This window comes from Sorex fumeus, unplaced genomic scaffold, assembly GCF_029834395.1.
Source record: "Sorex fumeus unplaced genomic scaffold, SorFum_2.1 ptg000022l, whole genome shotgun sequence".
In the NCBI taxonomy this organism is placed as follows: Eukaryota; Metazoa; Chordata; class Mammalia; order Eulipotyphla; family Soricidae; genus Sorex; species Sorex fumeus.
Genome location: NW_026606079.1, coordinates 1521930 through 1540439, shown reverse-complemented (window position 1 = coordinate 1540439; position 18510 = coordinate 1521930). Strand labels below are relative to the sequence as shown.

Here is an 18510-nt window from a genome sequence, read left to right as displayed (position 1 = left end):
CAGCCATGAGTTCTGGAGGGTGGCCAATGAAGACATTATCTGGCGCCAGAAGGAGGTGGCTTATGGGTGTGACTGGGGGAAGCAGGCAGAGGATATCTGCTCCTGGGTCCCATCGAGTAAATTGATGAACAACGGGATGACAGTGATACAGTGAAGATAAGTAAAAATTTTTCTTTTTGGTTTCTGGGTCACACTGGCTGGCTCAGGGCTTACTCCTGGCTCTTTGCTCAGGTGTTACTCCTTGGTGGGCTTGAAGGACCATAAGGGGTGCCAGGAATGGAACATGGGTTGGCTGTGTGCAAGGCAAGAGCCCTACCAGCCCCAAGTAAGACTTTTTCAATGTAATGTCATTTTGTGACTTTACTACAGAAATGAAATGATTAGAATTAAAAATTTTTTAAGTAGAGTCTCACCTATTTGGTCATTTCTATTTTCTACTGGCATAGTAAGAATCTTAGCAGTGAGTAAAATAAAAGGAGAAATTAGCTCGTGTGTGTGTGTGTGTGTGTGTGTGTGAGTGTCTGCCCTCAGGAATTAGGTTGGAATGCAGATGGAAGCTCCTTTTATCAATCCCCCTGAAAATATGTAATTTACTTAAATGCATTAAAAATCGTAAGGCATTAGCAGGTGCTGAAAGGTATAAACACCTAATCAAGCAGTCTCACAAAAATGACAACCAGGAGCAGAAGCCATAGGACAACAGGGAGGGCGTTTGCCTTGCACACAGCCCACCTGGGTTCCCAGCATCCCACATGGTCCCCCGAGCACCGCCAGGAGTGATTCCTGAGTGCAGAGCCAGGAGTGAGTCCTGAGCTCTGCCAGATGTGGCCCAAGTACTGGCCTGAATGTGACCTACTTTGGGGGGCAGACTCACCACTGAATGCTCCCAACGGCAGGGAACACACATCTCTGATGCGCTTGTCTTGGGGCCACACCTGGTGGCGCTGAGTCCACTCCCGGCCTGGTGCTGGGGGTCCATCCTGGGCACGGACCACTCCTCACGCTCCTGCCACCAGCACGGCCAGCAGGACCTCCACAGGCTGCGGGCAGGGAGCTGAGGATGGCCCCTGGGATGCTGGGGTAGACGGGCACCTCCTGCCGGATGTCCCCTCTGACGTCAAACCAGCAGGAAGACTGTGGGAACAGGAGGCCCCAGATTCCCAGAACACAGGGGACAGGGCGGCATGAGGTACCGGCCATAAATAAGAACATCTGAGTGCCACAGAAGTACAGGAAATGGCCATGGGGCCTCGTGCCACTGTGCTCGGAAAGTGTTGTCACGTCAAGCAAACAGCGAGTATGGGGGAGTGGACTGGGCCACCCCCAGCAGTGCTGACTCCTGGCTCTGTGGTCCGGGGACCCTCACTGGTGCTGGGATCAAACCCAGCTATCCCGGCGCATGTGCAAAAGCGCCTTGGCCCCCACATCAAATGTTCTTAAGAGATAAAAAGAAAATACTTTCCTGAGCAAATACATACTTCGACTACTTGTCCGACTGCCCCCCACTTCTGGAAGAACACACAACAAACTGCAGAGAAACGCAAGTCTGAGACAGCACGCAGGGCTGGAGCGCGGGCCCCGCCCTTCCCTCCCCGGCCTGGGAACCCTGGGTGGCCCACTGGCCCCTCATTGTCCCCTCACCACTGGAGACCCCGACAAAGCTTCATGAAGCGGCAGGGAGGGTGGGAGCCGGGTCTGGGGACTCGTCCGTGAGTTCTCTCACTACACTGCAGGCTTCTGGTGGCTGGGAACCGGGGTGTCGGGACAGAGCCCAGTCTCTGGGGCTGCATTCAGCCTCCGTGCCGTCCCCAGCCTTTTCTGTGATTCTTGGGACGCGGAGGCGTTCAGCCACAGGGGCCGACGGCTGCCACCCACCCCACAGGGACAGCTGCTCCTGGCACCGCGGCCCGAGAACTGTCTACAGGACTGCTTGGCTAACTTGGAAGTTGTGTGGTCTATTTTGGGGGAAGGGGAGGGAAGGGGAGGGGAGGGGAGGGAAGAACAGAACATAGGCTGGTTCAAAAAAAAAAAAAAAGCCTGGGGCCAGGATGCCATCAGGCTGTGCCGATAGATTGTTTGGACCACACCTGGTGGTGCTCTGCATGCAGGGACCACACAGGTGTGGGCTGAAGCCGAGCCTGCCAGCGCCCTGCCCACTGAGCGGCTGACAGAGTCTCAGAGCAGAGCTGACACAGGACTCACTCCTCGGTCATATCACGGTTTGTGTCAACCGCTGGAGAGCCTTTTCCAGGGTCACAAGAGCACAAGCAAGGCCAGTGGCGCCCCGTGGCTTCTGCTCTCTCCCTCCTGACTGCATGACAAGCCCACGGCCCTGCAGGGTCCTGGCCGAGAACATGGACAGACCCTCGCCCGCACGGCACCGAGAGCTGACAGCGAGCGGATCCTCCACGTGTCCAAGACCCGGCCTCTTCGGCACTGCAGTCCCACTGGGGATAGGCCATGTGTGCAGCGCAGGATGGCACAGGGTGGCACCAGGGCCTACGAGCCCACACCGGGAGAGACGCGTTTGGGACACTTAGTGTCCGCCTTCAAGTGAAGGTGACCGAGGAACGGAGACCCTCACGGCCACCTCACTGCCGTCTCCCTGGGACCACACATGCCCGTTCCCTCCTGAGGAAGCGTCTGCCCCGCGCTTCATCCCATCAGAGAGATGTCCCAAAAGAGGGGGCCGCCGCACCCTACAACCGTGCGCCTCGAGGAGGCTTGGCCGCAGCTGCCCACAGCCCAGGCAGGCGCAGAAAGGTTCTCGTGGGAGTCCCAGGCCGGCACCCACACTGATGCTGGAGCCCAGGAACAGCTCCCAAGTGCCCCCCTCGATAGGCAGGCGACAAGGCAGGCCAGGTGCTGTCCAGTGTCACCAGGCGACAGGTGGGTGCACAGCGGGCAAAGCTTGCACACAGCTGGCCTGGGTTCGATCCCCAGCATCCCAAATGGTCCCCAAGCCCACTGGGAGTGATTCAGGAGGTCAGAGCCAGCAGGAGTAACCCCTGAGTATCACTGGGCATGGGGACCCCCCCATTCCACAAAAAAGGGAAAATGCTTCTCCAGAGACCCGCCAAGAGTACAGAAGCGGCTGTTCCCCAGGGCGAAGGGGGTCATCCTTGCACTTGGGGCAAAGCCCAGCTGTGGCCTGCCCCTGCAGGCACCCTGAGATCTAGTGAGAGCCACGAAAAGCCACCGAATGGAACATTCTCAGCGTCGGAGGGGGCTATCACAGACACGCAGTTTTCAGACCATTGAGCTGGAAGGGGCCGGCAGGGCGGGGAGGGCAGTGGGCTACAGGGGACAGGGCTGGGCACAGACGGTCCTGGGCACGTGAGGTGCAGTAGGAACTTCAGACATCAATACCATAAACATGTTAACCAATAAATCATGTATGAAACACCTGACTTATCAAAGTGCATACTCGAGACCCCACTTAACACACAGACAGCCCCGATCTCAAAATCCTGGCACGAAAGGGAGTCGGATGGAATGGGATATGGGACAGGGTGGCAAACATCCAGCTGCAAATGGCTAAAAGCATCCAAAAGCAAGATCGACATTTATAAATGACTGATACCCCCCGCCCCCATGGTCAATACATAAGAGGTAAGAGTGGGAAAATGGGCAGCATGTGAGGGGCACGGAGGGGAGGTCAGGGCAGTTCCCGGAGCAAAGCACCTCCTGAATGCCCTGCTAAGGCCTTTCCTTAGGCGGGCCGGGAGTGGACAGAGGCAGGGCTTGGGGGCCACTGGGCGTTTGCGCAGAGCTGCAGACCTCGGGCAGGCTCTGAGAGGCGCAAGCATCTGCAGGAGGAGAGACAGACGGACAGACACAGGAGCTTCCAGACGGGCCAACACAGGTGACACAGCTGTGGAAAAACACAGCCGCTGTGGCCAGGAAGCTGAGCTCCGGAGGCCACACGTGACCCCGACGAGCGCTGACCGCCACCTGCTTGCCCCCGCTGACAGCACCACAGGCGCACCCCAGCCGCCAGAGGGGCATCGGTGGCTCCCACACCCCCCAAGACGAGCTCGGCAAGTCCCGGGGTTGGCCGTGACCCCCAGGACGCCCTGCCCGGTTCTTCCAAAGTGCATGAGAGGCTGTCACGATGCAAAGGACCAGTACAAAGTGACAAGCACCATCAGGAAAAGCCCACCCTCGAAGACGGTCTGCGGCTGGGGGGTGGGAAGTGTGCAGGGTCGGAGCGGAGGCGGAAGTGGACGAGGAGAGATCAGAAAGCCGCCCCGGGAACACCTGCACCCCCTTCTCGGGCCAGGGTCATGGAGAAGCTCGGACGTGCTTGAAGATAAGCACAAGGCCGCGCTATCAGGCGGTGGCGGCTGCGCACCGTGTGCTTATCCGGTGGGGGGCTCGCACAGCCCGAGCGGCCCAGCCCACACGCCACCAGAGCCCGCGGGTCCCTCCTCAGCCACAGCCCGCCCCGCCTCTCCCCAACTTCCTCCAGCCGCCTAAGAGCCTGCAGGGCCGCCAGCGCTGCGCGGCAGCGTCTGAAGCCCTAAATTAGGGGCAAGGGAAGGTGTGGGGGCGACGGCACTGCAGAGCCCACCCCCCCCCCCCAGCACTGCCTGGACTCCCTGAGCAGAGAGCCAGGAGTCAGCCCTGGGCACCACCAGGCGGGGCCCCTCCAACCAAACCAAGAAACAGAAAAGCATTAACCGAGCCGGAGAGGGGCTGGGCTGATGGCGACTCGGCCCAAAGCAAGTCTGGCTGGTGGCATCACCCACTGTCACGGCACCACTACTCAAAGCACCCCTGACCCACGAAGATAGACGTCATGTGCCCAGCAGCTCATAGGCCATGTCACTCCACTGTCACTGCACAGCCACTGCCAGCCGCCACTCATGTCCCCATACCATGAGCCCCAGGTTCCCCTGCAGGTGTGGGGGGGAGGTGCCCCCAGATTCCCCTGCAGGCATGGGGGGAGGTGACCCCAGGCCCCCTGCTGGTATGGGGGAAAGGTGACATCCAGGTCCCCCTGCAGGTGCGCGGGGGGGGGGGGGGGGGGGGGTGAGTTCCTTCACCATGAAGGAATGGAACAGGAGATGCTTTCTCCGCAAACGCAGCCTCTCCTGGGGTCCCAAACCCAAGCCCAACTGTGGGCTGGTGACTCTGGGGCGAAGAGATGTGAGTGGTCACATCCCGCTCAGCTGCAGGCACTAACAGGAGAGACCGCACGAGTTCCATAAAGCTCTTGGGCTAGCCAGCAGGGCTGAGGATGAAGGAAGGACAGGAGGGAGGACTCCGGTCTCTGCCCCCTGCACCCTCCTCACGCCGCTCCTGCCTCTGTTTCCTTGCCTCCTCCTTGACACAGGAGGGAAGTTGAGCGCCCGCTTCACTCCGAGGCGGGATCCTGAAAGAAGTCAGCGACTGGCCCTGCGTGCGGGAGGTTTGAGCGCACTCCTGGAACCACACGGTCCCCTGAGCACCGAACACTGCTGGGGGTGGCAGGAGCAACCTCTGAGCATCACTGGGTACGGCTCGAAAGCAAACCAAACCCAAACAGGGAACCTCCAAGTGCCGGGGAAGCCGAGCTAAGGAGCGCTGCCCACTCAACCCTCCTGAGAGCTGTCACACGGTCACCCGCACGGGAGGACCAAGGAAACAGCGCGGGGCTCGGCTGGACGACAGGGCCGGGAGAGGGCGTCTGCCCTGCAGCCGATTCCCGGCACCCCACACGAACCCCTGAGCACTGCCAGGAGTAATGAGTAATTCCTGAGCACTGCCAGGTGTGGCCCCAAAACAAAACAAAAAAGTGAAAAGAAAGAAAGGTGCAGGACACGGGGCTAAAGGTACTGGGCTGAAAGGTGCAGGGGTGGGGCCAAAAGGTGCAGGGCTGACGCTGAAAGGTGCAGGGGTGGGACTGAAAGGGGCAGGGCTGAGGCTGAAAGGTGTGGGGCCAGGGCTGGGGCCCCAATGGACCCTGGGGGGGGGGGGTCAGCCCTCATGCTTTCCCCCGCTCAGAGCGTGAGTGAGGGTCAGCCAGTGCCCGCTATCCCCGGCGGTGCGGTTTGCAGCCCGGGAGAGGCACAGGGTGACTTCTCCCTGAGAACCCTCCAGGGAAGGGCAGGCCTGCAGGGAGGGAGGGTTCGGGAAGGATGCTTTAAAGGGGTGTTCCCCTGCACACACAGAAAGCTGTCTGCCCAGCAATCAGAGCCTCTAGAGTGGGTGGGCGGGTGAGCTCCAGGACCAGAGAGGGGGGCGGCCTGCATGGCTGCAGACCCCCCCCCCCCACACACACACATCAAACAGCGCATTTATGATTCTTAACAGGTCATTAGGGCCCAGGGCTGTCCTGTGCACCTTCCCGCCCACTGGTCATTAGCCGGAGGGGCTCAGGGCCTCCATCTCTAATTCCCTAGGAAGTATGTCAGCCCCGGCCTGGAAGCCCAGTCTCTGGCTCCAGCTGTCCGCGACAGCGTCCACGTGGGCCCACAGCAGCCCACACAGAACGTTCCTACAGGACCCTGAGGCTGCAGCCGAGAGCTGAGGTCACAGCCCAATTCCAGGGCTCGATCTCACCACCGGGCTGGGCTGCTCCACGCGGGACACGGAGGCCTGCCTGCTCCACGCTGCCGGTGCAGGCAGGGACAGGGCAGGTGCCGGTGAGGATGGGCGGCCCTCGGGCCACCCTGCTCCCCTCCCTCTGAGGGTTTGAAGAAAGGTGTCCCCCCCCCCACACACACACACACGCGCTGTGGCCCAGGGGGCAAGGCCAGGTCTCCCCGCTGAGCCGCCAGCCACCCCCAAGTCCTGGGACCAGGGAGGCTCCGGCCGTGCGGGACGGGGCGCGGGCTAGGGCTCAAGGTGACCCCCGCGGACACTCGCCCCTTCGGTCCCCTCCAGCACCGCCAACGCCGGCTGGCCGGGACGACGACACAAAACTCGGCGCGAGGGGAAGGGAAGCCGGGCGGCCCTCCAGAACCAACGGCGGCTTCGGCGGGGAAGGAGCCCGTGCACGACGGGGCTCGCCAACCCGAAACTTGCAGGGCAGGACGGCGATCGCGGCCAGGGCCACTGGACGCCACCGGAGGCGCGTCGGCTCGCAGCAGGGCGGCCGGGCCGGTGGGAGCCAGGCGCGGGGAGGCGGCCGGGCGGGCCGGACACTCCATCCCGGGCGGGCGGGGGTCCGGCGCCCATCGGGTTCCCACGGCGCCCAGGCCCGGGGCGGGTTAGTCACCGGGCTGTTAGTCACCTGGCGGCCCCCGCCCTGGCCGCGGGGTCGCGGGCGCGGCGGTGACAGCGGGGCGCGCGGCCGGGGCTGCGGGCCGGGCCGGGCCGGGGTGGGCGGCGGGCGGGCAGCGGGCGGGCGGGGTGCGGGGCCCCGCGGCGGGACGAGCGCGCAGGCTCGGCGGCGGCGGCGGCGGCGGCGGTGACCTCCGGCCGCGCCGGAAACTTGTTGCCGCCGCCGCCGCCGCCTCCAAGTGCCCAAGTGCCCGCCCGCCCGGCCCCCTCGGCGGCCCCCGGCCCCGGCCCGGCCGCGGCCCGAGCCCCGCGCGCGCCCCCGGCCCAGCTCCGGGCGCGGCCCCCCCGCGCCGTGACTTCACATCCTTTGACATCAGCGCGGCCGGGGGAGGGGAGGGGAGGCGGCCCGCGGCGGGGGGCGTCCGGGGCGGGGGGCGGGGGGCGGCGCGGGCCGGGCCGGGCCGGGCGCTTCCTGCCGGCGGGGCCCCCGCAGCACAATGGCCGGGCCGGGCGGGCGGGCGCGGGACTCACCGCGAATGTGGAGCAGGGCCGCGGGCGGGAAGGGCCCGTTGGCGTTGGCCGCGTCCACCACCATCCTGCTGCCCGCTCTGCTACATGTCAACATGGAGGCGCCGGGCCGGGCCGGGCGGCGTCCTCCTCAGGCCAGGAGCGCGGCCTCCATTTTGCTCGGAAGCAGCCGAGCCCAGCCCCGCGGCCGCAGGGACGCGCCCGTGACGTCGGCGCCGCGCCGCGCGCGCCCATTGGCCGGCGCCGCCCGCCCCGCCCCGCCCCGCCCCGCCCCGCCCCCCGCCCGCGCCCGCCCCCGCCCCCCGCCCGCGCCCGCGCCCGCCCCGTCGCTTCCGAGCCGGTCGGTGCCGCCGGTGCGCAGCCCCGTTCCGTCTCCCGAGCCCGGGGACCCCCCCCCCGCACGGCTTCCACACAGGACGGGGGTCCCCGGGCAATCCCGGGGGGAAATTGGGACGGGACGGAGCAGAAAAAGCACTTGCTGCGGGTCGCGGGACGGGGGGGGGGGGGAACAGGGCGTTCGCCTGCACACCTTGAAGACGCCCACACTTCCCCCGGCGTCCAGCTATGGGGGGACGTGGAGCAGGAAGGGGGTGCTCCTCCAGTCCCTGCTCCAGTTGAATCCCGCCCCCCACCCCCGCCCCAGCCACCTCCTGCCCTGTCTGGGGGCCTCCCTCTGAGCTACCTCCCTGACTCCCTAACTCCCAACTGTTTTCGAGTTTGGAAAGCTCGTATCAACAGTTTTAACTTGAATCTTAATTCTCAAAAACAACAGAAGGCGAATGCACAAGACTGTTCCCAGGACAGAGATCATTTCTGAGCTGAAGTGACCTGGGCTGAGCTGGGGAGTTGGGAGAGAGAATGTCAAACGAAAACCCCGGGTTCGACCCCCAGCACCGCAGGGTTCCCTGGGCACCACCGGGAGCAAATTCACCTGCAGAGCTGGGAGAAGGCCCTGAACACCTCCGGGTCTGCAAATGAAGATCATGCAGCCCAGGGAAGCTTTCCTCTCCCTCACGGGCACCACTGTGAGGGCAAGTCTCCCTGCAAAAGCTCAGCTCCTGCGCCCGCCCCCCCCCCCCCGCCGGGCTGGGAACACACCGGAGAGGGAGTGAATGAACGGACCGAGGGAAACGCTGCCAGGTGATTAGGAAGTCCCCGCCCACCTGCTCCAGACTGGATCAATAACCAGGAAAAAAGTAAACCAAAGGAAGTCAGTGCGGCCCCTGCACACACACACACACACACACATACACACAGCGCTTTGGCCCCTAAAGTAAAGTAGTCCGTACAGAACCACAGACTGGACCCGGCAACCACTGATGGGAAAATGCTCAGATATAAACAAGAAAAATGGAGAGAGGCCTGAATACACACTAACCAGGGGCTTCTAAGCCAGAAGCAGAAACATCACAAACGTCATTTCCCCGGTTGATTTCCAGTTCTAAAGCAATTCTAGTCACAGTCAGAGGGGTTTTTGCCAAGATCTCCTAACATGCCCCTCGGAAGAGAGGAAGCAAGAAGAGCGTGAGCACTGCAAGGGGAGCCCAACCCTCCAGCCCGCTGACAGGTGTGGCAGGAGAGGCTGCCTGCTCCCAGTGCTCTCAGGCAGCGGGAAGGGCCCAGGGGCACAGCAGCAGCGGGAGGTGCTGCCGCCGGACACCAGAGTGACAGAGGGATGAGCATGCAGTTCCTGTGAAACGACACACCCTGTCGCCACCTCCACGGCTTTTTCAGGAGAGGGAAGAGGATGAGGTGGAAGGACACTGAGACTCGCAGCAGGAAAGGCGGCTCGGTGGCAGGGCACCGACGCGGAGGCCCCGAGGCCCACCCCCACCCCCACCCCGACAATAAATACGAAGGAAGAAGAACACTGAGCAACCCAAGGGACACTGCTCTCACTGAAAATCTTGCCAATTTGTTTGTTCCCACCAATACAAAAATAAATAAATAAATACGAGAGACTAATATTGTTATTATTGATTAAAGGGGAAAAACCACTCAAGGCTTTTCTGGTTCCATGAGTCAGATTCCAGAAAAATTGTAAATGATTACTGAATGAAAAATATTTCTCCACCTGGGGCTGGAGCGACAGCACAGTGCCTTGCATGCGGCCGACCCAGGTTTGATTCTCTGCATCCCATAGGGTTCCCCCGAGTACTGCCAGGAGTAATTCCTGAGTGCATGAGCCAGGAGTGACCCCTGTGCATCACCGGGTGTGACCCAAAAAGAAAAAAAAAATTTCTCCACCTATGAAATCAATAGCCTAAACAATGGTAACTGTCCAATACTGGTAAAAGTACATTGTAATCCTGCCTATAAATTTATGATGTGTTCAGAAAAGATGGGCAATACGTATCAAGATCCTTTAATTAATTTTACTTAATCCATTCTGAAATTTTATTAGCTCTGAGCGTCACAATGTAAAAATGTTTACTTAAAATAATAAACGCAAGTAAGAAAACAAAACCAAAAATAAACACCAGGCTGGAGAGAAAGCAGTGGGTAGGTGTCTGCCTGGCATGCAGCCAACCTCGGTTTAATCCCTGGGACCCCAAGCCTGAACACAGAGCCAAGAGTAAGCCATGAGCACTGCTGAGCATAGCTCCAAACAGAAGAACTGGAATCAGAGTTTTCATTTTTTTTTTTTTTGTGCCTGGCTTATTTCACTTAGTGTCCCCAAGGCCCATCCATTGTGGGTGGCGTGAGAATGTCCTTCTGGACTCATTTCACTGTTGCTTTCCTGGCGTGGACACCAGGACCTGACACATCCCAGGTCTGTGCCTTACCATCAAGCTACACCCACTACTCAAACCAAACCTGCACTAAATTTTGACTTTTTTGTGGGGAGGGGTGAGTGTTATTTTGTTTCCAGGCCACGCCCAGCAATGCTCAGGTCCCCCTGGAGGTGCTTGGGGGACCATATGGGATGCCAAGGATCAAACCCAGGTCAGACGCTTGCCAGGCAAGCACATTACCCAGGGTATTTTCACCCAGGCCCTATTTGACTTTTTCAAGCTCTCGATTTTCTGTGCTTCAAAGGCTACACTGGCAGCACTCTGGAGGCCCTGGGGGGTCCGACTCAGGGCCTAGCTGTGTGCTCACACACGTGAGCCGTGTGCGGTCCCTTAATGCGCCCTCGCTGTGTGGGTGGACTGCAGTGGGGCCGCCACTATCTGTTCATGAACGCTTTAGACCATGGCCCCTGACATTGCCAGGACCCAGTTCTAGCTTTCAGCAATTCCGGGAACACACCCGGCAGTGGGCCTGCAGGGTCTCGGGGCGATTCCACCCTGCTTCCCTGCGGAGGGGCTGTGCCCACCCCCACGGGCCGGGTGCGAGCGTTGCTTGCAGGGGTCCTTCCTCTGTGGTGCTCACACACGCCCCCACCCCCAGTGACCTGGCAGAAACTGCTGGTGGCACCAGGGACAGGAGGTGGCCGGGCACTGGGCTGGCACTCGGGATGTGAGCTCAGGATGGCAGCGGCGAGCAGGTGCCTGGAGCCACTCTTCTCAGGATGCCTTTGACGCGACACCCTCCTTACCTCTCTCAGCCTGCCGGCTAGGAGCAACTGTCCTCTCATCAGATTCCCAAGGATTCCAAGTCAATTTTAGGGTTGCTCCCCACCTTTTTTTTCTGGAAAAAGTAACTGGAATAATTCTTTTTTTGTTGTTTTTTGGGTCACACCTAGCAATGCTCAGGGGTTACTCCTGGGTCTGCACTCAGGAATTACTCCTGGCAGTGATCGGAGGACTACATGGGATACTGGGGATTGAACCCGGGTTGGCCACGTGCAAGGCAAACACCCTACCCGTTGTACTATTGCTCCGGCCCTTGGAATAATTTTTGACAGGAAAAATACTGGCTTAATATATGATTTGGAGGTGTCTTTTCATGTATTTTTTCTATTTGATATAATATTTTTCTATTTAATTTTCTATGTAATATTTTTCCTATTTAATATCACTTAATCACTTAACTTCCCATTAGTCGTCAATTTGCTCGAGCGGGCGCCAGTAACGTCTCCATTTGTCCCTGTCGCGTGCTAGTGTAGCCCAATGGCATCTGTTCGCTCCGGGAACATGAAGGGCCTCAAACCGATTGTTCATGATCTTGACGAAGAAGTCTGACCATCTGGTAGGTGGGCGGCCACGCGGTCTTTTGACATCCCGTGGAATCCAGTCGGTAATATAAATATATTTCCTGGCTCTGCACTCAGGAAATACTCCTGGCGGTGCTCAGGGGACCATATGGGATGCTGGGAATCGAACCCGTGTCAGCCACATGCAAGGCAAACACCCTACCCGCTGTGCTACTGCTCCAGTCCCCTCTGGTCTCCATCTTTCTGTGACTAATTTGTGGGGGTGGGGTGCCAGGGCACAGTCATGTGCAGGCTACACTCTACCACTGGCCTGCACAATCCTCTACCCTCTCTCTTTCCTTCCAGCAGCAGGTCGTGACTGTGCGCTGGTCTTGCATCGCCTAAATTTACTCCTGAGCAAGAGGAATGTGCTCTGACTGAGAGCACATTTTAACTGGTGATTCTAAAGTACCAGAAGTTACCTTGATATCAAAGGGATCACCTCACACAGTGAAATACCACAAATCCATCGAAATGTACAGATTTGTACAACGCAAGCATGCACAGAGTTTTCAAAAATAGTATGATCATGACATTAAAAAAAAAAAAACACCATGCATCTTCCAAACTGGCCACGCCTGTCAGCACTGCAGCCTCGGGATTTGTTGTCCCGAGAATGACCAACACTCTGCTAAAATAGTTCCGTGGTATTTTCATGGCAACCGAAGCCAGGCTCCGAGAGCCATGCCCCCGTGGTTGGGAGGAGCAGGGAGAGCCCTGACTGGACGCTGCCTCCTGGGCACAGGCTGAGCTCAAAGAGGAGAGGCGAGGCGGGACCAGCAGATGTGGCACCAAGGGGCCGACGTGGGTGTGTACAAGAGATCACGTCGTCAAACACGTGTGAGGATCGTGTGTGAAGATGCGTGAAGATCTGGGTGAGTGGGTGAGGGGGCCGCAGAGCCCGTGAAGAAGGCTACATGGCCACGTGGAAGGGGCAGCGCGTGCGCACACCCACGAGAGAGACGGTGCGCATGCACGAGGGACCTGCCCGTGGCCACACGTGCACCACATTGGCGTGACTCTGAGGGGAGCTTCAACAGGTTGACGCTGCCCCGGGCCGTGGGCGAGCTCCATGGCTCCAGACCTGACTGTGGGGCTGGGGTGCACGGTCTAAGTCTTGGGGGCCCCTCCCGCCTCCCCTTCACAAGGCAGCCCCCGAATCCTGCCAACTGCTCACGCACGTTCCTCCTGCTCCCCACAGAGTGAAAAGCAACAGGCCACGGAATCACTTGGCCAACAGAACACCCCCACACACACCCCTTTAAGTCCCACCTGAACCCCGCAACACAGCAATGGGCACCTCTACGGCCACCTCGCCACAACAATTCCCCATGTCCCTGCCTGCCACTGCCAAGGCCACTGCGAGCAGAGCAAATGCGGCCCCCAGGGAAGGAAGTTTCCTGAAGAGCAACCCCACACAGCCCGGGTGCAGGAGGTCCCTGGGACAGGCGGCTCTGTGGGGAGCCTGGGCTGGGGCCTTCCTCAGGTGGTCTTGAATTCATTTGAGTTCTTTTTACTCTTTTTGGTTTTTGGGTCACACCCAGCAATGCTCAGGGGTTACTCCTTTCTCTGTACTCAGGAATTATTCGTGGCGGTGCTCAAGGACCATATGGGCTGCTGGGGATCGAACCTGAGTCAGCTGTGTAGAAGGCAAATGACCTCCCTGCTGTACTATCGCTCCGGCCCTAGGTTTTGACTTTAAAGCCAACTGCCTGGCCAGCTGCATGGGCTTCTTCTTGGTGCCCAGCTCAGTGCCCGCTCCTGCATGTGGGCAGGGTGAGGGCGTGTGTAGGACGCTTGTGGATGCGGGGGCAGTTTCAGCTCCCCTGGGTGGCGGCCCATGGGGTGCACGTGGGTGCTGTGTGTGCGGGCACCCTGGATCAGACTCTAACCTGCAGACACTGCCTCGCCTCATGCAGAGATGCCCAGCCCCGCGGCTTGTCGTGCAGAACGAGGGACCAGTGCTGGCCTGGTCCTACGAGGCTGACTGTGACCCCAGGGGGGGCATGAGGAGTAGGGGCAGGTCCGCCCCATCCTGCCCAGCCCCCTCCTCACGCTGAAGGAGACTCTCCATCACCACCACCGGAAGCTTGGCAGCCACACCCCTCCCTTGCAGCCCATCAGCCCATCAGCCCATCATGAGGCCATGGAGTGGGGGGACAGCAGAGGCCTCACAGGCGCTGGGCAGTGTGTACCCTGGACCCAGGAAGGTGCCAGAAGCCTCTTCCTGCAGTGACACTTCAGGTCTGGGTGCAGGGTCTTCGGGCCCATGGGGACCAAGGTCAGCCCAATGTACCCTGTGGGACCAGAACAGCTGTGGGAAGGAAGGACCGAGGCTGGGTTGGGGACTGCAGTTGGGGAGGTGCCGGGTTTGGCAGTGGGCAGACTGGACACACACACTGCCCACAGAGCCAGTGACTGGGGCCACAGCAATGCCCAGCACCCGCTGACCCGATTCCCAAAGCTGACTGGGGCAGTGGCTCCGGACGGGGACCCGGCAGGGCTGGCACCTGCAGAGGTGTGTGTGTGTGAGAGCTGGGGCAGGGCTGGGCTCGGGCGGGCGGGGCCTGATCCATGGGGTCACAGTCCCGAGGGACCAGAAGAGCCTGGTATGGACCCCTGGAGTGCCAGGCGGAGATGGGCAGGAGGTGCCCTCGAGGGCCACTCCACGTGCTGCTCCGCCCCGTGAGTGCTGAGTGTGCAGCCGCCACCACGAGCCTTTCCGCTCGCTCCTCACCGTGGCCCAAACCACAACAGACGGTGGTCAGGAAGGAAGCCGGATGGCCAGGGTGTCCCAGAGTGTGGGGCACGAGTGCCAGCGTTCCTGAACCCCCTTTCCACCCAGCAAGCAGGCAAGACGCCAGTGCCCCAACACAGCGCCCGGGCTAGGGGCTGCCCTGGCGGGAGACCACACGCCAACAGAGAGCGCACACGCCTGCGTGGGAGCACATGCCTGCATGGGGAGCACACGCCTGCATGGGGAGCGCATGCCTGCACAAAGAGCACATGCCCACATGGAGGGCATATGCCACCTAGAGAGCACACGCCCGCACGCAGAGCACACACCTGCACAGAGAGCACAGGCCTGCATGGGCCGGCACAAGCCGGCACAGGGGAATACATGTCTGTAACCGAGTAGGGGCCTTTTCCTGCACCTCTGCCTGCTGCACTGACACCTGCTGCACCTGCACCTGCACCTGCTGCTTCTGCGCCTGCTGCACCTGCACCTGCTGCACCTTTCCGGCAGCCCCACCCCTCCCCCACAAAGCCACCTGGTATGGGCTGAGCCCCGCCCCCACAGAAACGGAAACCGCTTCTTCCCGCCCTGCCTTGTGGCAGCGTGGGCTTCCGTCAGCTCTCTCTCAGGCCATCGTCTCCGTCCCCCATCTCCGTCCCCCACTCGCACACTGACGCCACCCTGCACCGGCCCCTCAGTCCTTTCTGCTGCTGCCCGTGACGGGACCAGCGGCGACCTCTCGCCTCGGTCCCCAGCGGGCCACACTCCACTGTGGCTTTACCCGCAGCCCCCTTCCCCAACCCGCCTCAAAGGCGAGTCTGCTGTGCCTGGTTTCAGAACTTTCTGTGTAAACACTTTGCATTGTTTGAGTAAGTTCCTCAAAGGGAAATGCTGGATCCAGCTCCGCTCCTATCTTCACCTTCCTCAGGAAGCTGCTCATTGTTTTCCTAAGTGGCCGTCCGACCTCCCAGCTAGGAGCCAGCACGAGTGTCCTCTGCGCCACCTCTGATCCTGCTATGGCAGCTTGCACCGTGCCACTGGCAGAGGCCTCGGGTAGGGTTCCTGTGTCCTAATTTGCATTTTCCTGACAACCAGTGATGAGAAGCAGCAATTTTTATTTGCCAGTGGATTAGCCATCTTTATGTCCTTTTCTAAATACCTTTTGGTCTGGGGGCCACACCCTGTTGTGCTCAGGGATCCCCCGGTGGGGCTCAGGGGACCATTTGTGATGTTAGTGATCGAACCTGGGTCCACTGCATGCCACGTGAGTACCCTGCCCACTGTGCACCTCTTGGTCCTGTGTGCGCGTTACAGAGAAGTGTTTACACAAAATATTCTGACCCCTGTTTTAGGGGGATGTTGAGCCACGCCTGGCGGTGCCGGGAACTGAATTGGGCCTCCCGAATGCAGAGCATCCCGACAAGCGCTCTGCGCAGCGCCCCCTCCCCATCCAGATCACTGGTTTCATCACAGTTCAGTTCTTTCTCTGAGTGCTGGCCCCTTAAGAGATGGATGATGGGGGCCAGAGTGACAGCACAGCGGGTAGGGCATTTGCCTTGCACGCGGCCCGACCTGGGTTCAATTCCCAGCATCCCATATGGTCCACCAAGCACCACCCAGGAGTAATTCCTGAGTGCAGAGCCAGGAGTAACCCCTGAGCATCGCTGGGTATGACCCAAAAAGCAAAAAATAAATAAGTGAATAAATAAAGGAAAATTGAAGTCAATATTATAAAAAAAAAAGGGATGATGTAGAAACATCCCATTCTGTCAGGTAAGCCACCATTCTGTTTCCTTTTGCTAGACAAAAGCTTTTCTCTCTTTTAGGGGCTCGGCGACCCGTGGTGGTGCTCGAAGGACACCACCTGGCTCTGGGCCCAAGAGCGGCCCCCGGTGGTGCTCAGGGGACCCGAGGACGCCACGGACGTCTGCCAGGGAGGCCTTCCGCTCTGTCCCCTGCCCTGTCTCCTGGGCACTTCACGGTTTCAGGCCAAGCTTCCAGCTCTTTCATTTTTGTCAAGTGCATTTATGGACCGCGCTCAGAAAACAGCTGGGTTGTATTCTGTGTGTGGCTGTTCCGTTTCCTCAGTGCTGTTTGCTGAGGAGGCTTCCCTCGCTCCACTTCCTGAGCAGACTAACTGCCATTCACCTCTCTGGGCGCTACCTCCACTCCGCTGGGCTGAGAATGTCTTTATTCCAGTGCCACACTGTTTTGATTATTATAGGTTTAGAGCATGACGCAGAGTCGGGAGATGCAATACCTCTCAGAATGGCTTTGGTTACTGGTACGTTTTATGATTCCACACAAAGTTCAGTAGTGTTTGCTTTAAAGAATGTCATCTGAACCCAGATGGGCTCGCACTGCATCTGAGGGAGGTTTTAGATAGGTGGTCATTTTGACGATGTCAATTCTGCCAATCCACGAAACATGGGACATTTTCCATCCATTGGCTTCGTGTTCTATTTCCTTCAACGGTGTCTTATAGTTTTTGATGTATAAGTCTTTTATCCTTTGTTGAGCTGATTCATAGGTATTTAATACTTTTGGGACACTTTTAATGAGGTTAACTTTTTACTTCTTCCTCTTTTAGTTCATTCTCTGGAACGTTTTTAACTTATTTAACTTATTTTGAAGGGAACTACTTTGCTGGACTGATTTATTGGTTTCATTGGTGGGGGGAGGAGGCAACACACCACTGTGCTCAGAGCTTCCTCCTGGCTCTGTGTTCAGGGTCCCAGTGACCCCACACCCGACCGACACCCAAGTGTGGGCAAGACCACAGCTCCCGTCTGACCATCCCAGAGAAGACGGAGTCATTCCCTGCTTCATCCATCCCCCCAACTCCCAGCGGGCGACCACCGACACTCACCCCCAGCACAGCAACACTGGAAACCGACGGGGAAAACTTGTAAAAGCCCAGCAGGCTCGGTGTGTGAGAGCGATACCTCGGGAGACCAACATCCCCAGCAGCTCCTGGGGCGTCTTTAGTGACCCTCTGATGAGGGTGTCTCAGGAGCTCAAAGGAACGACAGCGCAGGGAGTCGGCAAAGCACAGGAAGGCCCGAGAGTTGGAATGGACACGCCACGGTCAGAGGTGAGGAACATGGGGGAGACACGAAAAAGCCCCGACAGCAGAACAACAGAAGCCAGGCAAGAGGCCGAGGAGCTCCTAGGGGCGGAGGAAACAGCCCATGGTGGGAACAGCCTGAAAAGAGACGAAGAGCGTCCCAGGGAGCCATGGGACGGGTTCACGAGGAGCAACGGAAGAATCACCGGGGTCCTGAGAACGGGAAGGCAAGTGTGATGAGGAAACTCTAACTAAACAAGTCCCTGATAAGGACTTCCCAGGGCTGAGAATTCCACGCACCGAGATCCAAAAGGCCCAAAGGACCCCCGTGAAAGGAGACCCAGCTAGAGGAACCCCAAGACACATTAGACGCAAAATGACCAAATCCAAAGACAGAGTCAGAATATCGAAAGCAGCAGGATCAGAGAGGGGAACTTATACACAAAGGAAAGTGCTTAAGATATACAGCAGACTTATCAAATGAGAGCCTATGAGCCAGAGAGAATAGAGGGAAAGAGCAAAAAAACTCACGAACACCTCACTAAGGATACTCCATCCAGATAGAGTGTCACTCAGATTTCAAAGAACCACACAGAGTTCACAGACGGGCAACAGCTTAGTGAATGCAGAGCCTTGAAATCAGTTTATGAGAAGTGTTAAAAGAGCTTTAAAGGACAGGAGAGAGGCTGGAGCGATAGCACAGCAGGAGGGCATTGGCCTTGCACGTGGCCAACCCGGGTTCGATTCCCAGCATCCCATAGGGTCCCCCGAGCACCGCCATGGGTAATTCCTGAGTGCATGAGCCAGGAGTAACCCCTGTGCACTGCCGAA

General features: G+C 59.1%; 1 protein-coding gene across 6 annotated transcripts in view; it reads right to left on the bottom strand.

Annotated features, from left to right (window-relative positions):
- Nucleotides 1–18510, bottom strand: part of PPP2R5C (protein phosphatase 2 regulatory subunit B'gamma) — a 79498-nt gene that overhangs the window by 46224 nt on the left and 14764 nt on the right. Inside the window, exon 1 of one of the 6 annotated variants that reach the window (XM_056113661.1) lies at nt 7741–7938. The exons of 4 other annotated variants lie outside the window; for them this stretch is intronic. In XM_056113661.1, the coding sequence (XP_055969636.1) occupies nt 7741–7834 (94 nt within the window). In that variant the 5' untranslated portion in view covers nt 7835–7938. Of the gene's footprint in view, nt 1–7740; nt 7939–18510 lie in introns of those variants that run through there. One more of the 6 variants, XM_056113663.1, reaches the window with a different exon arrangement.